Source organism: Hypanus sabinus, chromosome 6, assembly GCF_030144855.1.
Source record: "Hypanus sabinus isolate sHypSab1 chromosome 6, sHypSab1.hap1, whole genome shotgun sequence".
NCBI lineage: Eukaryota > Metazoa > Chordata > Chondrichthyes > Myliobatiformes > Dasyatidae > Hypanus > Hypanus sabinus.
Genome location: NC_082711.1, coordinates 182790066 through 182812639, shown reverse-complemented (window position 1 = coordinate 182812639; position 22574 = coordinate 182790066). Strand labels below are relative to the sequence as shown.

General features: G+C 42.6%; 1 protein-coding gene across 2 annotated transcripts in view; it reads right to left on the bottom strand.

Moving 5' to 3' along the window:
- Positions 1 to 22574, bottom strand: part of LOC132396199 (integrin alpha-E-like) — a 300648-nt gene that overhangs the window by 123899 nt on the left and 154175 nt on the right. For both annotated transcript variants that reach the window (XM_059973778.1, XM_059973777.1), the window contains exon 21: positions 5559 to 5700. In XM_059973778.1, coding sequence (XP_059829761.1) covers positions 5559 to 5700 — 142 coding nt within the window. The remainder of the gene's footprint in view (positions 1 to 5558; positions 5701 to 22574) is intronic.

Below are 22574 nucleotides of genomic sequence, written 5' to 3'. Positions count from 1 at the left end.
TCTCTCTCCAATGCTATGGTAAAGGAGATAGAATTATGATCACTATCTCCAAAATGCTCTCCCACTGAGAGACCTGACACCTGACCAGGTTCATTTCCCAATACCAGATCAAGTACCACCTCTCTTCTTGTAGATCTATTTACATATCGTGTCATGAAACCTTCCTGAACACACCTGACAAACTCCACCCCACCTAAACCCCTTGCTCTAGGGAGATGCCAGTCAATATTGGGGAAATTAAAATCTCCCACCACGACAACCCTCTTATTATTGCACCGTTGCAGAATCTGTCTCCCTATCTGTTCTTTGATGTCCCTGTTACCGTTGGGTGATTTATAAAAAAAAACCCAGAAGAGTTATTGACCTCTTCCTGTTTCTAACTTCCACCCACAGAGATACAGTAGACGATCCCTCCATGACTTACTTCTTTTCTGCAGCCGTGAACCTATCTCTAATAAGCAGTGCCACACCACCACCTATTTTGCCTCCCTCCCTGTCCTTTCTGGAACATCTAAAGCCTGGCACTTTAAGTAGCCATTCCTGCCCCTGAGCCATCCAAGTCTTTGTAATGGCCACAACATGACAGCTCCAAGTACTGATCCACACTCTAAGCTCATCCACTTTGTTCATGATATGCTTTTTGTGTGTATCTTTGTTGTATTTCCTGTAAGTTTCAGCATCAAGCCTAAATTGGTCTGGTGTATGTGAGCCCCTGCCATAATGGTAATACAATTTGCTCATCTAGGCCGATTTCTGTTGGAGGCTATGGAGTCATAGAAAAGTATGCTGCGGAAATAGGCTCTCTAGCCCATCCATTCTGTGCGAAAGCATTTAGCCTGCCTACTCCCATCAACCTGCAACTTGACCATAGCGTTTCACACCCCTATCATCAATATACCTATCCAAACTTCTCTTAAATATTGTAATTGAGCTTACCTGCACCACTGGCAGCTCATTCCACACTCTCACCACCCTCTGAGTAAAGAAGTTTCCCCTCACGTTCCCCTTAAACTTTTCACCTTTCACCTTTAACCTATGATTTCTAACTGTGGTCCCACCCAGTCTTAGTGGAAAAAGCCTGCTTACATTTACCCTATCTATACCCCTCATAATTTTGTATACCTCTATCAAATTTTCTTTCAGTCTTCTATATTCCAAGGAATACAGTTCTAACCTATTCAATTTTTCTATATAACTCAGATCCTCCGGACCCAGTAGCAACATTGTACATTTTCTCTGTACTCTTTCAACCTTGTTTACATCTTTCCTGTAGGTAGATGACCAAAACTGCATGTAATACTCCAAATTAGGCCTCAACAATGTCTTATACAACTTCAACATAACATCCTATCTTCTGTACTCAATACTTTGATTGACAGAGGCCAATGTGCAAAAAGCATTCCTGTGACACCATTTTCAATGAATTATGAACCTGTATTCCCAGATCCCTTTGCTCTTCAGCATCCCTCAGTGCCCTACAGTTCACTGTGAAAGAGTCACTCTGGTTGGTACTACTGAAGTACAATACTTCACACCTGTCTACATTAAATTCCATTTATCATTTTTCCAGCTGGTCCAGATCCCGCTGCAAGCCATGATAGTATATCTTGGAGTGAAACACAAACTTTCTGATCCAGTTAATTACATTGATATAGATTACAAACACCAATGGACACAGCACTGATCCCTGCCATACTCCGCTAGTCGCAGACCTCCAGAGAGAGCGGCAACCATCTACCACAACTCTCTGGCTTCTCCCACTAAGCCAATGTCTAATCAAATTTCCTACCTCATCCTGAATGCCCAGCGAATGAACCTTCTTAACCAACCTCCCATGCGGGACCTTGTCAAATGCCTTGCTAAAGTCCATGTAGAGAAAATCCACTGCTTTGCCTTCACCCACTTACATGGTAGCTTCCTCAAAACAGTCTATAAGTTTGGTTAGACATGACCTACCATGTATGAAGCCATGCTGACTATTCTTAACCAGTCCATGTCGAACCAAAAACTTTCCCTACCACTGATATCAGGCTTACCAGCCTGTAATCTCCTGATTTGTTTTAGAACCTTTCTTCAACAGTGGAACAACAATGGTTATCCTCTAATTCCCCAATATCTCACCTGTCACTAAGTATGATTTAAATATCCTTGCTAGGGCCCCACCAATTTTAGCACTTGCTTTCCACAGAGTCCAAGGGAACACCCTGTCAGGCCCTGCAGATTTATACATCCTAATTTGCCTCAAGATCAAACACCTCATCCTGTGTAATCTGTATAGGGCCCATGAAGTCATTGCCATTTTGTCTTACTTCTCTAGACTCTGTGTCTGTCTCCAGAGTAAATACAAATGCAAAAAAATCATTTAAGATCTCTGCTATCTCTTTTCGTTCCCCACCTGGATTAACATTCTGATCTTCCAGAGGACTAATTTTGCCCCTTGCAATCCTTTTGATCTGAACATATCTGCAGAATCCCTTATGATTCTGCTTCACCTGGTCAGGTAAGGCAACCTTATGTCTTCTTTTAGCCTTCCATATTTCTTTCTCGAGTGTTCTCTTGCATTTCTTATACTCCATAAGCATTTCATTTGTCTCTACTTGTCTATACCTTAAATGTTTCTCCTTTTTCCCTTAACTATTGAAAACTAAGGTTTCCTGAACCTGTTCTCTTTACCTTTTTTTTCTGACAGGCACATACAAGCTTTCTATTCTCAAAATTTCACTTTAGAATGCCTCTTACTTACCAAGTACACCTTTGCCAGAAAACAGCCTGCTCCAATCCACACTTGACAGATACTTTCTGATACCATGAAAATTTCCTTTTCTCCAATTTGGTATCTCAACCCATGGACCAGAATTATCTTTTTCCTTATTTGCTTAGAATCTAATGCCATTGTGATCACTAGATGTAAAGTGTTCCCCTATACAAGCTACTGTTACCTGCCCTGTCTCATTCCCTAATAGCAGATCAAGTATTATTCATTCTCTCATTGGGACTTCTATGTATTGATTAAAGAGATGTGCTTGAACACATTTGACAAATTCTATGAGCAAACACGAGGAAATTTGCAGATGCTGGAAATACAAACAACACACACAAAATGCTAGTGGAACACAGCAGGCCAGGCAGCATCTATAAGGAGAAGCACTGTCGATATTTCGGGCCGAGACCCTTCATCAGGACTAACTGAAAGGAAGGATACTAAGAGATTTGAAAGTAGTGGGGGTTGGGGGAAATACGAAATGATAGGAGAAGACTGGAGGGGGTGGGATGAAGCTAAGAGATGGAAAGGTGATTGGCGAAAGTGATACAGAGCTGGAGAAGGGAAATGGTCTCCCAGTCTGCATCGGGTCGCTAAACACCTACGCTCGGTCCACCAGAGAAAGCAGGATCTCTCAGTGGCCACACATTTTAATTCCACGTCCCATTCCCATTCTGATATGTCTATCCATGGCCTGCTCTATTGTCAAGATGAATCCACACTCAGATTGGAGGAACAACACCTTATATACCGGCTGGGTAGCCTCCAACCTGCTGGCATGAACATTGACTTCTCTAGTTTCCGTTAATGCCCCTCCTCCCCTTCTTACCCCATCCCTGACATATTTAGTAGTTGTTTTTTTTTCTCCCTCTCTGCCCATCACTCTGCCTGTTCTCCATCTCCCTCTGGTGCTTCCTCCCCCCTTTCTTTCTCCCGAGGCCTCCCATCCCAAGATCCTTTCCCTTCTCCAGCTCTGTATCACTTTCGCCAATCACCTTTCCAGCTCTTAGCTTCATCCCACCCCTCCGGTCTTCTCCTATCATTTCACATTTCCCCCTCGCCACACTACTGTCAAATCTCTTAGTATCTTTCCTTCTGGTTAGTCCTGACGAAGGGTCTCGGCCCAAAACGTTGACAGTGCTTCTCCTTATAGATGCTGCCTGGCCTGCTGTGTTCCACCAGCATTTTGTGTGTGTTGACAAATTCTATCCCATCTAGTCCTTTTACAGTATGGGATTCCCGGTCAATATGAGGAAAGTTAAATGACCTACTATAACAACCTTATGTTTCTTGCAACATTCTGCTATCTGTCTACAAATTTGTTCCTCCAAATCCCTCAGACTGTTGGGTGTTCTTTAATATTGCTCCATTAACATGGCCATACATTTCTTATTACTCAGCTCCACCCAGAACTTCTCACTAGACATGTTCTCCGGTCTGTCCTGACTGAGAACTGCCGTGACAATTTCTTTGACTAGTAATACCATCTCTCTTCCTCATTTAATCCCTCCTGCTCTGTCACATCTAAAACAACAGAACCCTTGAACATTGAGCTGCCAGTCCTATCCCTCCTGCAACCAAGTCTCACTAATAGCTACAATATCACAATTCCAGGTGTCGATCCATACCTTGAGCTTATCTACCTTTCCTATGATACACAGTTCAGGACATTAGTCACACCATGCCTAATCCTTTGAAACCTTTTGCTTAGACATTGCAATTTTGGTCACGTTCTATTTCATCCCTGACTGCAACTCAATTGTGTGTGTCTCTCTCCTGTTTCCATTGATGCATCAATTTCAACTGCTTTTTAAAATGTAAGTTATGCTTTAGTTAGGAGCTGTTTTTGAATGCTTTCTTGTAAGATTCCACAAACTAAATGATATCTCAATGTATCATTAAGCCCATTACTGAACTGACTCTTCAAGTCAGCCACATATGCTGAAATGGACTCACCTTCTTTTTGATTCTGCTTACGAAATCTAAAGTGTTCTGCAAACAGTAATGGTTTTAGTTCTAAGTAGTCCTGCATTACTTTCACAATAGCAGTGATCTGCTGGTTTGGTTGGAGTAGTTAAACGTTGAAGCAAATTGTATGCCTTTAAACCCAATGCACTCAGCAAAATTAGTACTTGTTTCTCATTGGCTATTCCATTTGCTTTAAAATACTGTTTGATTAGCTCAGTATACATATTCCAGTTATCCGTTGTGTAATCAAACACGTACATTTTTCTGACATAGGCATTTCTGCTTTTTTTTTGGTGATTATTATCATCTGGTACTCAATCTTCATGAACCTGTGAATTCTTCCATTTCCTGCCTTATTTTTTAACTCGATAGCCTTTGCATGTGTTGGGCTGTGTTTTTTCATTCACTGCAATTTTTTTTATATATAGTTCCAATGTCTCGCTAAGCTTCAACAGGTCAGTAGCTATCTCGGTTCTTTTTAAAAATACCTCTTCACCATTGTTCTGTTTTGTAACTGGAAAACATTAAATTAATTCAAAGGAAGACACTGGAGTCCAAAATGTGAGTCTAACTTCATGCAAGGTGCGAATGTATCATGTGATCAAGTGGTCTATGTCAATCTGCCCAACTCCATGGAACAATGATCTGTATGACCCCAGAAAAAATATTCTTAAGCAAGCAATACACATCAGTTAAAATTACACAAGGAGCCTAAGAAACTTCAACTGTTCTGTGATTTTATTTAAAATCAAGCATAACCTTTCTTTGCCTGGGGATAAAATTCCTCCAGTGCTTCAGCTGTAATCCCTTGTTTGGAATTTCATCTTACCTCAGACTTTGAAATCTCCTTGAAGTAAAAGTTTGTTGGATAGCAAAGGTACATAGTGGTGAGATACGAATCTTCTCCAGTATTATTCAGAGAGATGTTTAAACTCAATTCTTTTATCTTGCCAACAATCCACGTAAAATTACTGAAAGAAGAGTTACAGTTTGCATCAGTAAAACCACAAGACAAGAAGATATAGGAGAAGAACTAGGCCATTTGGCCATCGAGTCTGTTCCCCCATTCAATTATGGCTGAGTTTGTAAACCCCATTCTCACACTTCCTCCTTTTAACCTTCAATCTATTAATTAATCAAGAAGTTATCAATCTCCACCTTAGGGACACCCAATGACTTGAACTTCACTGTGGCAATAATTTTGACATATTCACTGTTCCCTGCCTGAAGAAGTTTATCCTCATCTGTTTTCAAGGGATGTACTTTTATTCTGAGGCTGTTATTTTACTCCGATCAGACTCAACTACTAATGGAAACTATATCTCCATGTCAGTCTATCCAAGCATTTCAGCATTCATTAGGTTTCAGTGAGGTTCACCCTCATCCTTCTGAATTGCATGGCGCATAGGCCATAGAAATTAAACATTCCTCATACTTCAAGCTTTTCATTCCTGGAATCACACTTCTGTAATTTCCTCTCAACCCTCACCAGGATCGACATATCTTTCCTTTAATAGTTATCATTGTTTGATTTAGAAATCAAACAATGATAACTGTTAGAAATTAATAAATAGTTGACGTTTTGGATAGAAATATAGAAAACCTACAGCAGAATACAGGTCCTTTGGCCCACAATGCTGTGCCGAACATGTATTTACTTTAGAACTTACCTAAGGTTACCCATGGCCCTCTATTACTCTATTTTTTGCAGGATCAGAAAGGGTGGAAGAAAAAGCCAGAATAAAAAGGTGAGAGAAGGAGGAGGATGATTAGCTAGAAGGTAATAGTTGAAGCCAGGTGGGTGGGAAGGGTAACAGGCTAGAGAAGACGGAATCTGATAGGAAAGGAGGGAAGAAGGAGGGGCACCAGGGGAGGAGAAGTAAGACACCAGTGGGGAATAGAAGAAAGGAAGAAGGGAGGAAAAACATTACCAGAAGGAGATATTGATGTTCATGCAATCAGGTTGGAGACTACCTAGACAGAATATAAGGTGTTGCTCCTCCACCCTGAGAGTGACTTCAATATGGCAAAATGGTTGGCTACCAGGCCATTTTAATTCCTAACCTCATTTCCATTCTGATATATCAATCTATGGCCTCCTCCTTTTTATCAGATTCCTTCTCCAGTCCTTCATCTTTCCTACCCACCTGGCTCCTAGATCAGGGGTTCACAAATGCTTTTATGCCATGGGCCAATACCATTAAGCAAGGAGTTCATGGACCACAGGTTGGGAACCTCTGTTCTTGATAGTTCTCCATAACCTCCCCCAACTTTTTTTCTGGCACTTCCCTCTTCTTTTTTTCTGTCCTGAAGAAGGCTCTTGGCCTGAAATGTCAATTGTTCATTCATTTCTACAACTGCTGCCTGATCTGATGAGTTCCTCAAATGTTTTGTGTGTCTAACCTTGGATTTCCGGCATCTGCAAAATCTCTTGTGTTAATAATAACTGCTTGTTTTTGATCACTCGAGTATTGCTTCTTCTGTCATCAATACATACTAGGTTCTCATCCAGGATTTATTCCAACAAATGTAAGGTGTCTTACTTCAGGAGGTCAAATGTCAAAAGAAAATATACACTCATTAACAGTACTGTTTGGAGCATTGATGTACAGAGGGATATGAGAGATGAATGTGACTCCACAGCTCCTTGAAAGGAGACAGGGTGATAGGAAGGTCTATGGCACACTTGCTTTCATCAGTTGGGGATTTGAATACTAAAGTGGGAAGTCATGATGCAGTTATACATGGCCACATTTTGAGTATTGAATATAGTTCTAGTCATCTTATTACAAGATTCAAGACTGCTTAATGTCATTTCCAGTATACAAGTGTAAAGGTTACAGCGGGACATTGATAGGATGCAAAACTAATGCAAAACATTGATAGAATGACAGGACCCAGGCTGTAAAAATAGGGGTCAAGCTCTCCTCTACAATCACTCTGAGCACTGGTGCCCCACAAGGCTGAGTACTCAGCCCCCTGCTATACTCACTGTACACCCATGATTGTGTAGCCTAGTTTCCATCAAACTCAATATATAAGTTTGCTGATGACACCATTATTGTAGACCGTATCTTGGGTAATGATGAGTCCGAGTACAGAGAGGAAATTAGAACCTGGTGGCATGGTGCGAAGACAATAACCTATCCCTCAACGTCAGCAAGACGAAGGAGCAGCGGACCGCACAACCCCATCTACATCGGTGGTACGCAGGTTGAACAGGTCAAAAGCTTTAAGTTCCTCAGGGTGAATATCACAAATGACCTGACTTGGTCTAACCAAGCAGAGTCCACCGCCAAGAAGGCCCACCAGTGCCTTTACTTCCTGAGAAAGCTGAAGAAATTTGCTAAATTTCTAAAGCTAAAACCCTTACTAATTTTTATAGGTGCACCGTAGAAAGCATTCTTCTAGGGTGCATCACAACTTGGTGTGGGAGTTGTCCTGTCCAAGACTGGAAGAAGCTGCAGAAGATCGTGAACATAGCCCAGCACATCGCACAAACCAATCTTCCATCCTTGGACTCACTTTACATCACAGGCTGTTGGAGCAGTGCTGCCAGGATAATCAAGAACAAGACCCACCCAGCCAACACACTTCTTGTCCCACTTCCCTCGGGGAGAAGGTTCAGGAGCATGAAGATTTGTACAGCCAGATTTGGGAACAGCTTCTTTCCAACTGTGATAAGACTGCTGAACAGATCCTGACTGGGATCTGGGCCTTATCTTCCAAATATCTGGACCTGACTTGCACTACCTTACTTTCCCTTTTCTGTTCTCTAATTATGATTTATAATTTTAATTTTTATTATATTTACTTTGATTTGTACTTCAGGGAGTGCGAAGCGCAGAAACAAGTATCACTGTGATAATTGTATGCTCTAGTATCAATTGTTTGGTGACAATAAAGTAAAGTAAAGTAAAGTAAACTGGGCTGAGAAGTGGCAGATGGAGTTCAACCCAGATAAGTGTGAAGTGGTTCATCTTGGTAAGCCAAATATGATGGCAGAATATAGTATTAATGCTAAGACTCTTGGCAGTGTGGAGGATCAGAGGGATCTTGGGGTCGGAGTCCATAGGACGCTTAAAGCAGTTGCGTAGGTTGACTCTGTGGCTAAGAAGGCATACAGTGTATTGGCCTTCATCAATCGTGGAATTGAATTTAGAAGCTGAGGGGTAATGTTGCAGCTATATAGGACCCTGGTCAGACCCCACTTGGGGTATTGTGCTCAGTTCTGGTGGCCTCACTACAGGAAGGATGTGGAAACCATAGAAAGGGTGCAGAGAAGATTTACAGGATGTTGCCTGGATTGGGGAATGTGCCTTATGAGAATAAGTTGAGTGAACTCGGCCTTTTCTCCTTGAAGCGGCAGAGGACGAGAGGTGACCTGATAGAGGTGTATAAGATGTTGAGAGCCATTGATCATGTGGATAGTCAGAGGCTTTTTCCCCAGGGCTGAAATGGCTGCCACAAGAGGGCACAGGTTTAAGGTGCTTGGGAGTAGGTACAGAGGAGATGTCAGGGGTAAGTTTTTTTTACCAGAGAGTTGTCAATTACTCTAACAGGTGAGTGCGCAGAATGGACTGCCAACAACGGTGGTGGAAGTAGATACAATAGGGTCTTTTAAGAGACTTTTGGATAGGTACATGGAGCTTAGAAAAATAGAGGGCTATGGGTAAACCTAGTAATTTTTAAGGTAGGGACATGTTCGGAACAAGAATGTGGGCCAAAGGGCCTGTTGTGTGTTGTAGTTTTTCTAAAGGAGAACAAGATATTTGTTATTCCAGTCAATATATAGAGGTACTGACTAGAGAGGATGCAATATTAGATCTCCTAATAGGAAACGAGTTAGGACAGGTGATGAAAGTGTGTGTAGGGGAACACTTTGGTTCCAGTGATCATAATACCATTAGTTTCAACTTGATCATGGATAAAGATAGATCTGGTCCTCAGGTTGAGGTTCTAAACTGGAAAAAGGCCGATTTTGAAGAAATGAGCAATAATCTAAAAAGTGTGGATTGGGACAGGTTGTTCTCTGGCAAGGATGTCATTGGTAAGTGGGAGGCTTTCAAAGGAGAAATTTTGAGAGTGCAGAGTTTGTATGTTCCTGTCAGGATTAAAGGCAAAGTGAATAAGAATAAGGAACCTTGGTTCTCTAGGGATATTGGAACTCTGATAAAGAAGAAGAGAGAGATGTATGACATGTATAGGAAACAGGGAACAAATAAGGTATTTGAGGAGTATAAAAAGTACAAAAAATACTTAAGAAAGAAATCAGGAGGGCTAAAAGAAGACAAAAGGTAGCTTTGGCAGTCAAGGTGAAGGATAATCTAAAAGAGCTTCTACAGGTTTATTAAGAGCAAAAAGGATAGTGAGGGATAAAATTGGTCCTCTTGAAGATCAGAGTGGTTGGCTATCTATGGAATCAAAAAAATGGGGGAGATCTTAAATGGTTTTTTTGCGTCTGTATTTACTAAGGAAACTGGCATGGAGTCAATGGAAATAAGGCAAACAAGTAGTGAGGTCATGGAATCTATACAGATTGAAGAGAAGGAGGTGCTTGCTATTTTGAGGCAAATCAGAGAAGATAAATCCCCAGGATCTGACAGGGTATTCTCTCGGACCTTGAAGGAGACAAGCGTTGAAATTGCAGGGGCCCTGGCAGATATATTTAAAATGTCAGTATCTACGGGTGAGTGCTGGAGGATTGGATGATAGCTCATGTTGTTCTGTTGTTTAAAAAAGGCTCTAAAAGTAATCCAGGAAATTATAGGCTGGTAAGTTTGACGTCAGTAGTAGGTAATAGTAGGTACCTCTATCTAAATACTAGTAGATCCTATCTCTTAGTACTCCTTCCAATATTTAGATAGACAGGGACTTATTAGGGAGAGTCAACACGGCTTTGTGCATGGTAGGTCATGTTTAACAAATCTATTAGAGTTTTTCGAGGAGGTTACAAGGAAAGTGGATGAAGTGGATATTGTCTACATGGACTTCAGTAAGGCCTTTGACAAGGTCCCGCATGGGAGGTTAGTTAGGAAGATTCCATCACGAGGTATACATGATGAGGTAGTAAATTGGATTAGACATTGGCTCAATGGGAGAAGTCAGAGAGTGGTAGTAGAGGATTGCTCCTCTGAGTGGAGGCCTGTGACTAGTGGTGTGCCACAGGAATCAATACTGGGTTCATTGTTATTTGTCATCTATATCAATAATCTGGATGATAATGTGGTATATGGATCAGCAAATTTGCTGATGATACAATGATTGGAGGTGTAGTGGATAGTTGAGGAGGGTTTTCAAAGCTTGCAGAGGGATTTAGACCAGCTGGAAAAATGGGCTAAAAATGGCAGATGGAGTTTAATACAGACAAGTGTGAGGTACTGCACTTTGGAAGGAAAAACCAAGGTAGAACATACAAAGTAAATGGTATGGCACTGAGGAGTGCAGTAAAACAGAGGGATCTAGGAATACAGATACAAAATTCCCTAAAAGCAGATCACAGGTTGATAGGGTAGTAAAAGAGAGCTTTTGGTACATTGGCCTTTATAAATCAAAGTATTGAGTATAAGATTTGGAATGTTATGGTGAGGTTGTATAAGGCATTGGTGAGGCCGAATTTGGAGTATTGTGTGCAGTTTTGGTCACTGAATTACAGGAAGGATATTAATAAGGTTGAAAGAGTGCAGAGAAGGTTTACAAGGATGTTGCTGGGACTTGAGAAACTGAGTTACAGAGAAAGATTGAATAGGTTAGGACTTTATTGCCTGGAGCATAGAAGAATGAGGGGAGACTTGATAGAGATATATAAAATTATGATGGGTATAGTCAGAGTGAATGCAAGCAGGCTTTTTCCACTGAGGCTAGGGGAAAATAAAACCAGAGGACATGGGTTAAGGGTGAAGGGGGAAAAGTTTAAAGGGAACCTTAGGGGGGGGGCTTCTTCACAAAGACAGTGGTGGGAGTGTGGGATGAGCTGCCAGATGAAGTGGTAAATGCAGACTCACTTTTAACATTTAAGAAAAACTTGGACAGGTACATAGATGAGAGGTGTATGGAGGGATATGGGCTGGGTGCAGGTCAGTGGGACTAGGCAGAAAAATGGTTTGGCCAAGAAGGACCAAAAGGCCTGTTTTTGTGTTATAATGGTCTATGATTCTATGGCAATAATAATAAAAACAAAACAATAAATATAAATAAATAAGATAGTTTATATATATATTAATTGTACATCGATAAAGTGATGCTAGGCTCTACATAAGGTGACTGGCAGGAAATAAAGTAGTGGTGAACAAAAAGAATGTGGATGTTTTGGAGAGGGTGCAGAATATGTTGTCCGGACTAGAGAGTACTAGCTGTAAGAAGAATTTGGGCAAACTTGGAATGTTTTCTCAGAAATGTCAGAAGCCAAGGGCAACCTGATTGAGGCACGGATAAAGAAGATAGAGTTTTTTCCAGAGTGGAAGTGTCGGATACTTGTGGTACATGGCTTTAAGGTGAGAGGGGGAAGTTTAAAGCAGATTTATGACGCATTCAATTTCTAAATGGACATTGAACCCATGAACACCATCTTGCTACTTTTTAATTTCTGTTTTTTGGTACTTATTTTAACTTAAGTTTATATTTATTGTAATTCAGTTTTTTTATCTAAATGTATTTATCATGTCTTTCATTGTAGTGCTGCCGATAACCGGTGAGAGGAGGTGGCATACATGTCCGGGAGCAAAGTTTAGAAGGGGAAAGCTTCACAGGAACTTGGCTATAACCATAACAATTACAGCACGGAAACAGGCCATCTCGGCCCTTCTAGTCCGTGCCGAACGCTTACTCTCACCTAGTCCCACCTACCTGCACTCAGCCCATAACCCTCCATTCCTTTCCTGTCCATATACCTTTCCAATTTTTTTTATGACAAAATTGAACCTGCCTCTACCACTTCTACTGGAAGCTCATTCCACACAGCTACCACTGTCTGAGTAAAGAAGTTCCCCCTCGTTTTATCCTTAAACTTTTGGCCCTTAACTCTCAACTCATGTCCTCTTGTTTGAATCTCCCCTACTCTCAATGGAAAAACCCATCCACGTCAACTCTATCTATCCCCTTCATAATTTTAAATACCTCTATCAAGACCCCCTCAATCTTCTATGCTCCAAAGAAAAAAGACCTAACTTGTTCAACCTATCTGTGTAACTTAGATGCTGAAACCCAGGTAACATTCTAGTAAATCTCCTCTGTACTCTCTCTATTTTGTTGACATCTTTCCTATAATTCAGTGACCAGAACTGTACACAATACTCCAAATTTGGCCTCACCAATGCCTTGTAAAATTTTAATATTACATCTCAACTCCTATACTCAATGCTCTAATTTATGAAGGCCACCATTCCAAAAGCTTTCTTCATCACCCTATCCACATGAGATTCCACCTTCAGGGAACTATGCACCATTATTCCTAATCACTCTGTTCTACTGTATTCCTTAATGCCCTACTATTTACCGTGCATGTCCTATTTTGATTATTCCTACCAAAATGTAGCACCTCACACTTATCAGCATTAAACTCCATTTGTCATCTTTCAGCCCACTCTTCTAACTGTCCTAAATCTCTCTGCAAGCTTTGAAAACCTACTTCATTATCCACAATGCCACCTATCTTAGTATCATCTGCATACTTACTAATCCAATTTACCACCCCATCATCCAGATCATTAATGTATATGACAAACAACATTGGACCTAGTACAGATCCCTGAGGCACACCACTAGTCACTGGCCTCCAACCTGACAAACTGTTATCCACCACTACTCTCTGGCATCTCCCATCCAGCTATTGTTGAATCCATTTTACTACTTCAATATTAATACCTAACGATTGAACCTTCCTAACTAACCTTCCGTGTGGAACCCCATCAAAGGCCTTTCTGAAGTCCATATAGACAACATCCACTGCTTTACCCTCGTCAACTTTAACGGCACACCAATCTTGGGCTGGGAGGTTTCAGGCATAAAAGGGAGACACTGCAAATTGGAGCAGTCATTAATGGAGTGGTCTGAAGCAGAGTAGTAAGGCTTTGGCTCATTCAGGCTTCAGTGAGGTAAATAGGTAGGTGGACTTCAATTTTTTTTCCCTTGCATTTTTTTTGGAGGAATGGAGAGCATGGCTGTAGGGCTAATACTTTGCTCTGGGTGTCACATGTGGGAATCTTGGGAATCTTCCAGTCTCCCAGATGGCCACATCTGTGCCAGGTGCACTGAGATGCAGCTTCTGAGAGACTGTGTTAGGGATCTGGAGCTATGGCTTGATGAGCTACAGCTTATAAGGGAAAGTGAGCAGGAGATAGAGAGGAGCTACAAGGAGTTAGTCACCCCAAGGCTGAAGCAGTTAGATAACTGGGTGACTGTCAGGGAAAGGATGGGAAGAGCTCAGGTAGTAGAGAGCACCAACCCCCTCAGTACGGCCAACCCCCTCAGTAATCATCTCGTTTTGGATGCTGTTGAAGGGGATGACCTGACAGAGGACAACCACGGTGATCAGGTCTCTGGCACTGAGCCTGGTTCCATGGCGCAGAAGGGAGAGAAAATGATGAGGAATGCGGTAAGTCATAGCGGAATCAATAGTGATGGGTACAGACAGGCAGTTCTGTCAGCCTGATAGTGATACTCATATGGTGCATTGCCACCCAGGTGCCAGGGTACGGGATGTCTCAGATTGGGTGGAGAGTATTCTGAGGGGAGAGGGTGAACAGCCAGAAGTCTTGGTACACATTGGCATAGGCAGAAAAAGGGAGGAGGCCTGAAGAGAGAATTCAGGGAGTTGGGTAGGAAGCTGAAAAGCAGGACCTCCAGGGTAGTAATCTAGGATTGCTGTCTGTGCCACGTGCTAACAAGCGCAAAAATAACATGTTCATGCATGGCTGAGAGACTGGAGTAGGGGGACTCGGACCCCAAGATCCCTCTGATCCTCCACACTGCCAAGAGTCTTACCGTTAATGCTATATTCTGCCACCATATTTGACCTACCAAAATGAACCACCTCACATTTATCTGGGTTGAACTCCATCTGGCACTTCCCAGCCCAGTTTTTCATTCTATCAATGTCCTGTTGTAACCCCTGACAGCCCTCCACACTATCCACAGCACCCCCAACGTTTGTGTCATCAGCAAATTTACTAACCCATTCCTCCACTTCCTCATCCAAGTCATTTATAAAAATCATGAAGAGTAGGGGCCCAGAACAGATCCCTGACACACACCACTGGTCACTGACCTCCAAGCAGAATATGACCCATCTACAATCACTCTTTGCCTTCTGTGGGCAAGCCAGTTCTGGATCCACAAAGCAACGTTCCCTTGGATCCCATGCCACCTTACTTTCTCAATAAGCCTTGCATGGGGTACCGTGTGGGGTGCCTTGCTAAAATCTGATTCTGCTTCTTTTCACAGAGAGTGATAGATGGCTGGAACACATTGCCAGTAGAAGTGGTAGAAGTAGATACAACAGTGCTTAGGAGGTATTTAAACAAGCACATGAACAGGCAAGGAATGGAGGGATACAACCCATGTGCAGGCAGATGGAATTAGCCTGGGTAACACGTTCAACACGCTGGAGGAACTCAGCAGGTTGGGCAGCATCCGTGGAAGCGAGCAGTCAACGTTTCAGGCCGAGACCCTTTATCAGGACTGAAGAAGGAGGCAGGGGCCCTATAAAGAAGTGGGGGGAGGGTGGGAAGGAGAAGGCTGGTAGGTGCCAGATGAAAAACCAATCAGAGGAGAGATCAAGGGGTGGGGGAGGGGAAGCAGGGAGGGGATAGGCAGGAAAGGTGAAGAAGGAATGTAAGGGGAAAGCACTTTGGGTAGTACAAGAAGACAGAATCATGGGAGAGGTGATAGGCAGCTGGAAGAGGAGGCAGAGTGAAAGTGGGATGGGGGAAGGGAAAGGGAGGAAATTACCGGAAGTTAGAGAATTCGATGTCCATACCAAGGGGCTGGAGACTACCCAGACAGTATATGAGGTGTTGCTCCTCCATCCTGAGTTTGGCCTCATCATGGCAGTTGAGGAGGCCATGTATGGACATATCCGAATGGGAACGTGAAGCAGAGTTGAAGTGGGTGGCAACTGGGAAATCCTGTCTGTTATGGCAGACGGAGCAGAGGAGCTCAACAAAGCAGTCCTCCAATCTGCGTCGGGTCTTGCCAATGTAGAGGAGGCCACACTGGGAGCACTGGATGCAATAGATGACCCCAACAGACTCACAAGTGAAGTGTTGCCTCACCTGGAAGGACTGTTGGGGCTCTGAATGGTGATAAGAGAGGAGGTGTAGGGACAGTTGTAGCATTTACACTTGCAGGGGTAAGTACCATGTGGGAGATCTGTGGGGAGGGGCGTGTGGACCAGGCAGTCGCAGAGGGAACTGTCTCTTCAAAAGGTGGAGAGGGATAGAGAGGGAAAGATGTGCTTAGTGGTGGGGTCCTGTTGAATGTGGCGGAAGTTGCGGAGGATAATATGCTGGATCCAGAGGCTGGTGGGGTGGTAGGTGAGGACAAGGGGAACACGGTCCCTGTTGTGGTGATGGGAGGATGAGGTGAGGGCCAAAGTGCGGGAAATGGAGGAGATGCAGGTGAGGGCATCATTGATGATGGCAGAAGGGAACCACGGTTCTTAAAGAAAGAGGACATTTGAGATGTCCTTGAATGGAAAGCCTCATCCTGGGAGCAGATGCGGCGGAGACGGAGGAACAGGGAATAGGGAATAGCATTTTTACATTTGGCAGGGTGGGAAGAGATATAGTCGAGAAATTAGTCTGGATTGACATCATGGTCAGCACAGGTACCTTCGGCTAATTGGCCTGTTTTTGTGCCGTAGTGTTCCATTATCTTTCATCAAAAGAAGTATAAATGTGAATGTCTGTGTAGGGTGCAGATCAAAGTTGTAAAAGTAATTATTATTTAAACAGCAGGAATTAGAGAAAATAAAACAAATTAAAATTGAAGAATCTTGCAACATTGATGGTGAGTGGGGTGCATAGTGGGGTCACTGTCGAGCCACTGACTTGAAACACCAGAGAACCAGATGCAATCTGACCACTTGCATAGAGTTTGTACGTACTTCCTGTGGCCTGTTGATTTCCTTCAGGTGCTCAGTTTTCTTCCATTTCCTATAGATGTGCAGATTGCTAAATTAATTGGCCACTGTAAATTATCCCCATTATATACTGTAGGTGTGTGAATCTGGGGGGTAGTTCTATTTATTTATTTTATTTAGAGATACAGTGTAGAACTGTCTCAATGGGCTGCATTGCTCAGCAACCCACCTATCTAGCCCTAGGCCTAATCACTGGACAATTTACATTAACCAATTAACCTACTAACTGGTACATCTTTAGACTGTGGGAGGGAACTGGAGCTCCCAGAGGAAATCCACACGGTCATGGGGAGAATGTATGAACTCCTTACAAATAGTGATAAAATTGAACTCTAACTCCAAAAACCCCAAGCTGTAATAGCATCATGCTAACCACAATGCCACTGTGGCACACCATTGATGAGAATATGAGGAGAATTATGAAGGATTGGTATAAATGGGTATTTGATGGACATGATGGATTTGGTGAGCCAAGGGCCTGTTTCCATCCTGTATTTTGCTATGGTTCCATTAAAGAAACAGGCAGTTGATAACATAAAATTGTTGAATTCATTATGGAATACCAAGTGCTGCAATGTGTCCATTCAGAAACTTAGGTGTAGATTGCTCAACTCACACTGGGCATCTCTACAAGTCAATAACAAAGAAGTGTTGATGGGACAGAGCTACAGATTGAAAGTAGAAGACAACTAGATAGAGTAGATGTGAAGAGGATGTTTGCTTTTGTGGACAAGTCTAGGACCAGAGGGCACAGCTTCAGAATAGAGGGACCTCCATTTAGAACAAAGACGAGGATGAATTTCTTTAGTCAAAGGGTAGTGAGTCTGTGGAATTTGTTGCCACAGGTGGCTGTGAAGGCCAACTCATTAGGTGTATTTAAGGTGGAGGTCATTCTTGATAAATCAGGGTGTGCAAGATTATAGACAGAAGACAGGAGAATGGAGTTGAGAGGGAAATGGATCAGCCATGATGAAATGGTGGCGCAGACTCAATGGGCCAAATGGCCCAATTCTGCTCCTATGTCTTATGGTCTATAGGACTCAAAGCTCAGAATCAATTTTACAGTTGTTTTCCAAAGCAGTCACCCAATATTCATTTCAAGATTCAAGATTAGGCTCTCACCTGAAACGTTGACTTTATCAATATCCATAGATGCTGCCTGATCTGCTGAGTTCCTCCAGCATTTTGTGCATGTTGCTTGGATTTCCAGCACCTGCAGATTTTCTCTTGTTTATTTTTGAATTGGTTTCTCCAATGTATAGGAGACCTCATTATCAAAACTAGATTTAAAATTATCTTTACCTTGATAAATTTGGTCAGAGTGCACCTATCAATTTAATATGCTTCTAGTGGTTATATAAAGTATAATTCTGGAAAGCTCTGGAAGCTTCTTTGTTCTGATTAAGTGAATATGTGTTTTTTCATTGGTTAACTTGGTATTGCAGTATTGAATAAGTAATTTCTAATTGGTTAATTTTTATCTATAGATATAAGACCATAAGAGAGAGGAACAGAATTAGGCCATTTGGCCATTGAGTCTGCTTGGCGGTTTTATCATGGCTGTTCCACTTTCCTCTCAATCCCATTCCCCTGCCTTCTCCCTTTCAAGCCCTGACTAACCCAGAACCTATCAACCTCCATCTTAAATGTACCCAATGACCTGGACTCCATAGTTGCCTTTGGCAATGAATTCACAGATTCACCACCCTGTGGCTAAAGAAAGTCCTCCTCATCTCTTTTCTAAATGGACATCCCTCCATCATAAGACTGTGCTCTCTGGTTCTAGACTCACAAACTGTAGGAAATATCCTCTCCACATCGACTATATGAATGGAATTTTTCCCTACTTCTGGGTATGAAATAGCAAAACACAAAGCAGCACCAACTTTAGTCTTGGCTTTCCCTGTCACTTCTTAAGAAGGGATGAAGGCAAAAGAAAGGAAGTTATAGTCCGGTTAGCCCAAGGGTTGGCAGCCCGCGGCTCCGGAGCCGCATGCGGCTCTTTGATCTCTGTGCTGCGGCTCCCCGTAGTTTGTTAGTTTTTGAAATGTAATTCGAAATTTGAAGATTATGGTGATCTTGTACAATCTAAAAACGTTTTGAGCCTCTTATCTTAAGAAATAATGTGCTGAAACTGGAGAGGGTTCAAAGGAGGTTCACAAAAATGATTCCAGGACTGAATGGCTTGTCATATGGATAGCGTTTCATGGCTCTGGGCCTGTATTCACTGGAATCAAGAAAAATGAGGGATGACCTCATTGAAACCTATTGAATGGTGAAAGGCCTTGATAGTGTGGATGTGGAGAGGATGTTTCCCTTAGTGGAGAGTCTAAGACCAGAGGGCACCATCTCAGAATAGAGGGGCATCCTCTCAGAATGGAAATGATGAGGTATTCTTTAGCCAGACAGTGGATCTGTGGAATTCTTTGCCACAGGCAGGTATGGAGACCAAGTCTGTATATATATTCAAGCCAGAGGTTGATAGGTTCTTGATTGGTCAGGGCATGAAGGGATACGGGGAGAAGGCAGAAGATTTTGGCTGAGAGTAAAATTGGATCAGCCATTATGAAATGGCGGAGCAGACTTGATGGGCCAAATTGCTTAATTCTGCTCCTATATCTTACAGTCTTATGATCTTATATTAACAGTAAAAGGCTGACTATGGAGAAACTAGGCCCTCTTAAATATCTTCAGGGCCCAGTTTCAAGTCAAGTCAAGTCACTTTTTATTGTCATTTTGACCATAACTGCTGGTACAGTACTCAGTAAAAATGAGGCAACATTTTTCAGGATCATGGTGCTACATGAAACAGTACAAAAACTACACTGAACTACGTGAAAACAACACAGAAAAAAAAACACTACACTGGACTACAGACCTACCCAGGACTGCATAAAGTGCACAAGATGGTGCAGGCATTACAATAAATAATAAACAAGACAATAGGCACAGTAGAGGGCAGTAAGTTGGTGTCAGTCCAGGCTCTGGGTATTGAGGAGTCTGATGGCTTGGGGGAAGAAACTGTTACATAGTCTGGTCATGAGAGCCCAAATGCTTCGGAGCCTTTTCCCAGACGGCAGGAGGGAGAAGAGTTTGTATGAGGGATGCATGGGGTCCTTCATAATGCTGTTTGATTTGCGGATGCAGCGTGTGGTGTAAATGCCCGTAATGGCGGGAAGAGAGACCCCCAATGATCTCAGCTGACAAAAAAATGCACTTCAAGGCTATAAATGCTTTCATCCTTGTAACTGTGTATAGAGCTGCAGGAGATGGTCGAGATTCTGCATGACTGTTTCTCCTCGGTATTCACTAAGGTGGCGATCATGGATGCTAAACGAATGAGGGTAATAAGAAACAATGTCTTGGATCACATACAAGTTACGAGGATGGAAGTATTTACAGCCTTGAAGTGCATTTGAATTGGGCAAATCCCCAAGGCCTAATCAAGTGCACCCTGGACCTTATTGGAGGATAAGGGAAAGAATGATGAAGGCCTTTGTAGAGATATCTGCTTCTTCTTCAGTCACTGGTGAAGTTCCAGAAGACCCAAGGGTGGCTAATGTTATTCCATTGTTCAAGAAGGGTAGAGAGGACAAGCCAAGAACTAGAAGACAATGAAACTGACTTTGGTTGTAGGGAAGTTACTGGAGAGAATTCTGAGGGACAAGATCTACCATCACTTGGATAGCCAAGGTCTGATCAGGAACAGTCAGCATGGTTTTGGTGTGGGAGATCATGCCTGGCGAATCTTTCAAATTATCTTTTTAGTCCTTTGAAGAGGTAACAGATGAAGGTAGAGCAGTGGATATTGTCTATATGGACTTGAATATGAACTTTGACAAGGTTCTGCAGAGCAGGCTGTTTTGAAAGATTAGATTGCATGGGGTTCAAAGGAAGCTAGCAAGTTTGATTCAGAATTGGCTTGATGATAGAAAGCAGAGGGTAATGGTTGAAGGTTGATTCATGGACTAGAGGTCTGTAACTAGAGGGTGCATAAGTGGTCTGCATTGGGAGCTCTGTTACTCATTTCTTATATGTATATACAATCTGGAGGTGAATGTACATGATGCAATTAGCAAGGTTACTAATAATACTAATAAGACCGTAAGACGAAGGAGTAGAATAAGGCCACTAAGTCATCGAGTCTACTCTATCATTCCATCACAGCTGATTCACTTGAAATATACCCAAACAGCACACACAAAATGCTGGAGGAATGATGGAGAAAAGTACAGTTAACATTTCAGGCCGAAACCCTTTGGCAGGACTGAAGGAAAAATGCTGAGGAGTAGATTAGAAGAGTGGTGGGAGGCGGGGAGAGAAGTGAGAGAGAAACACCAGGCGATAGGTGAAATTTGGAGGGGGAGGGATGAAGCAAAGAGCTAGGAAGTTTACTAGTGAAAGAGACAGAAGGCCATAGAAGAAAGAGAAAAAGGAGGGGGGGTTGGGTAGCAGCACCAGAGGAAGGCAAAAGGTGGGCAAGGGGATAATATGAGAGAGGGAAAAGGGGGTGGGAAATGGTGAAGTGGTGGAGGGGGGAATTACTGGAAATTTGAGAAATTGATGTTCATGCCATCAAATTGGAGGCTACCCAAACAGTATATAATGTGTGGTTCCTCCAACATAAGTATGGCCTTATCACGGCAATGGAGGAGGCCATGGATGGGCATATCGAAATGGGAATGGGAAGTGGAATTAAAATGGGTGGCCACTGGGAGATCCCACATGTTCTGGCGGATGGAGCATAGATACTCAGCGAAGCGGTCTCCCAGTCTATGTCAGGTCTCACTGATATACAGGAGGCCACACTGGGAGCACCAAACACAGCATATAACCCCAACAGACTCACAGGTGAAGTGTCGCCTCACCTGGAAGGAAGGTTTGGGGCCCTGAATGATAGTGAGGGAGATGATGCAGCACTTATTCCGCTTGCAAGGATAAGTACCAGGAGGGAGTTCAGTGGGGAGGGACGAATGGGAATCGCATAGGGAGCAATCCTAGCTGAAAGCAGAAAGTGAAGGAGGGGGGAGGAGGCAAGGACATGTTTGGTGGTGGGATCCAGTTGGATCAGAATCCGGTAATACGGGGGTTTTAACAGTGAAGCAGGTTATAATGAATTGCAAAAAAACCCTGATCAGTTATGGAGATGTGCTGAAGAATGGGAAATGGATTTCAACTCAGCTAACTGAGTAGTAACGCATTTGAAAAATCAAGTAAGCGCTGGACCTATACAGTGAAAGGGAATGCAAGTGCACGGTTTGTGTAAATAGACAAGGTGGAGAATAAGGCATTTAGCATGTTGGCCTTCATCTGCTGGCACTGCATTAAGTCATTGGTAAGGGCACACTTGGGAAGAATTGTATATAATTTTGGTCATTTTTTTACAGGAAAGAAATTATCAAGCTGGAGTGAGTTTAGAAGAGATTTACGGGGATGCTACCTTAACTAGAAAGTCTGAGTTATTGGGTAGGTAAGGCTATGCTGGATATTTATTCTCTCGAGTGCATGAAAATGATTGGTGACCTCATAGAAGTTTATAAAATTATGAAAGGTCTGGATTAGGTGGATCATTATGGTCCTTTCCTCAGGGCTGGGGAATCCAAAACTAGAGGGTATATATATAAGAAAGGATAAGAGAGGAGTTATTTCAAAGAGACTTGACAGATAATTTCTTAACACAGAGTGTACTGAGTATCTGAAATGAAC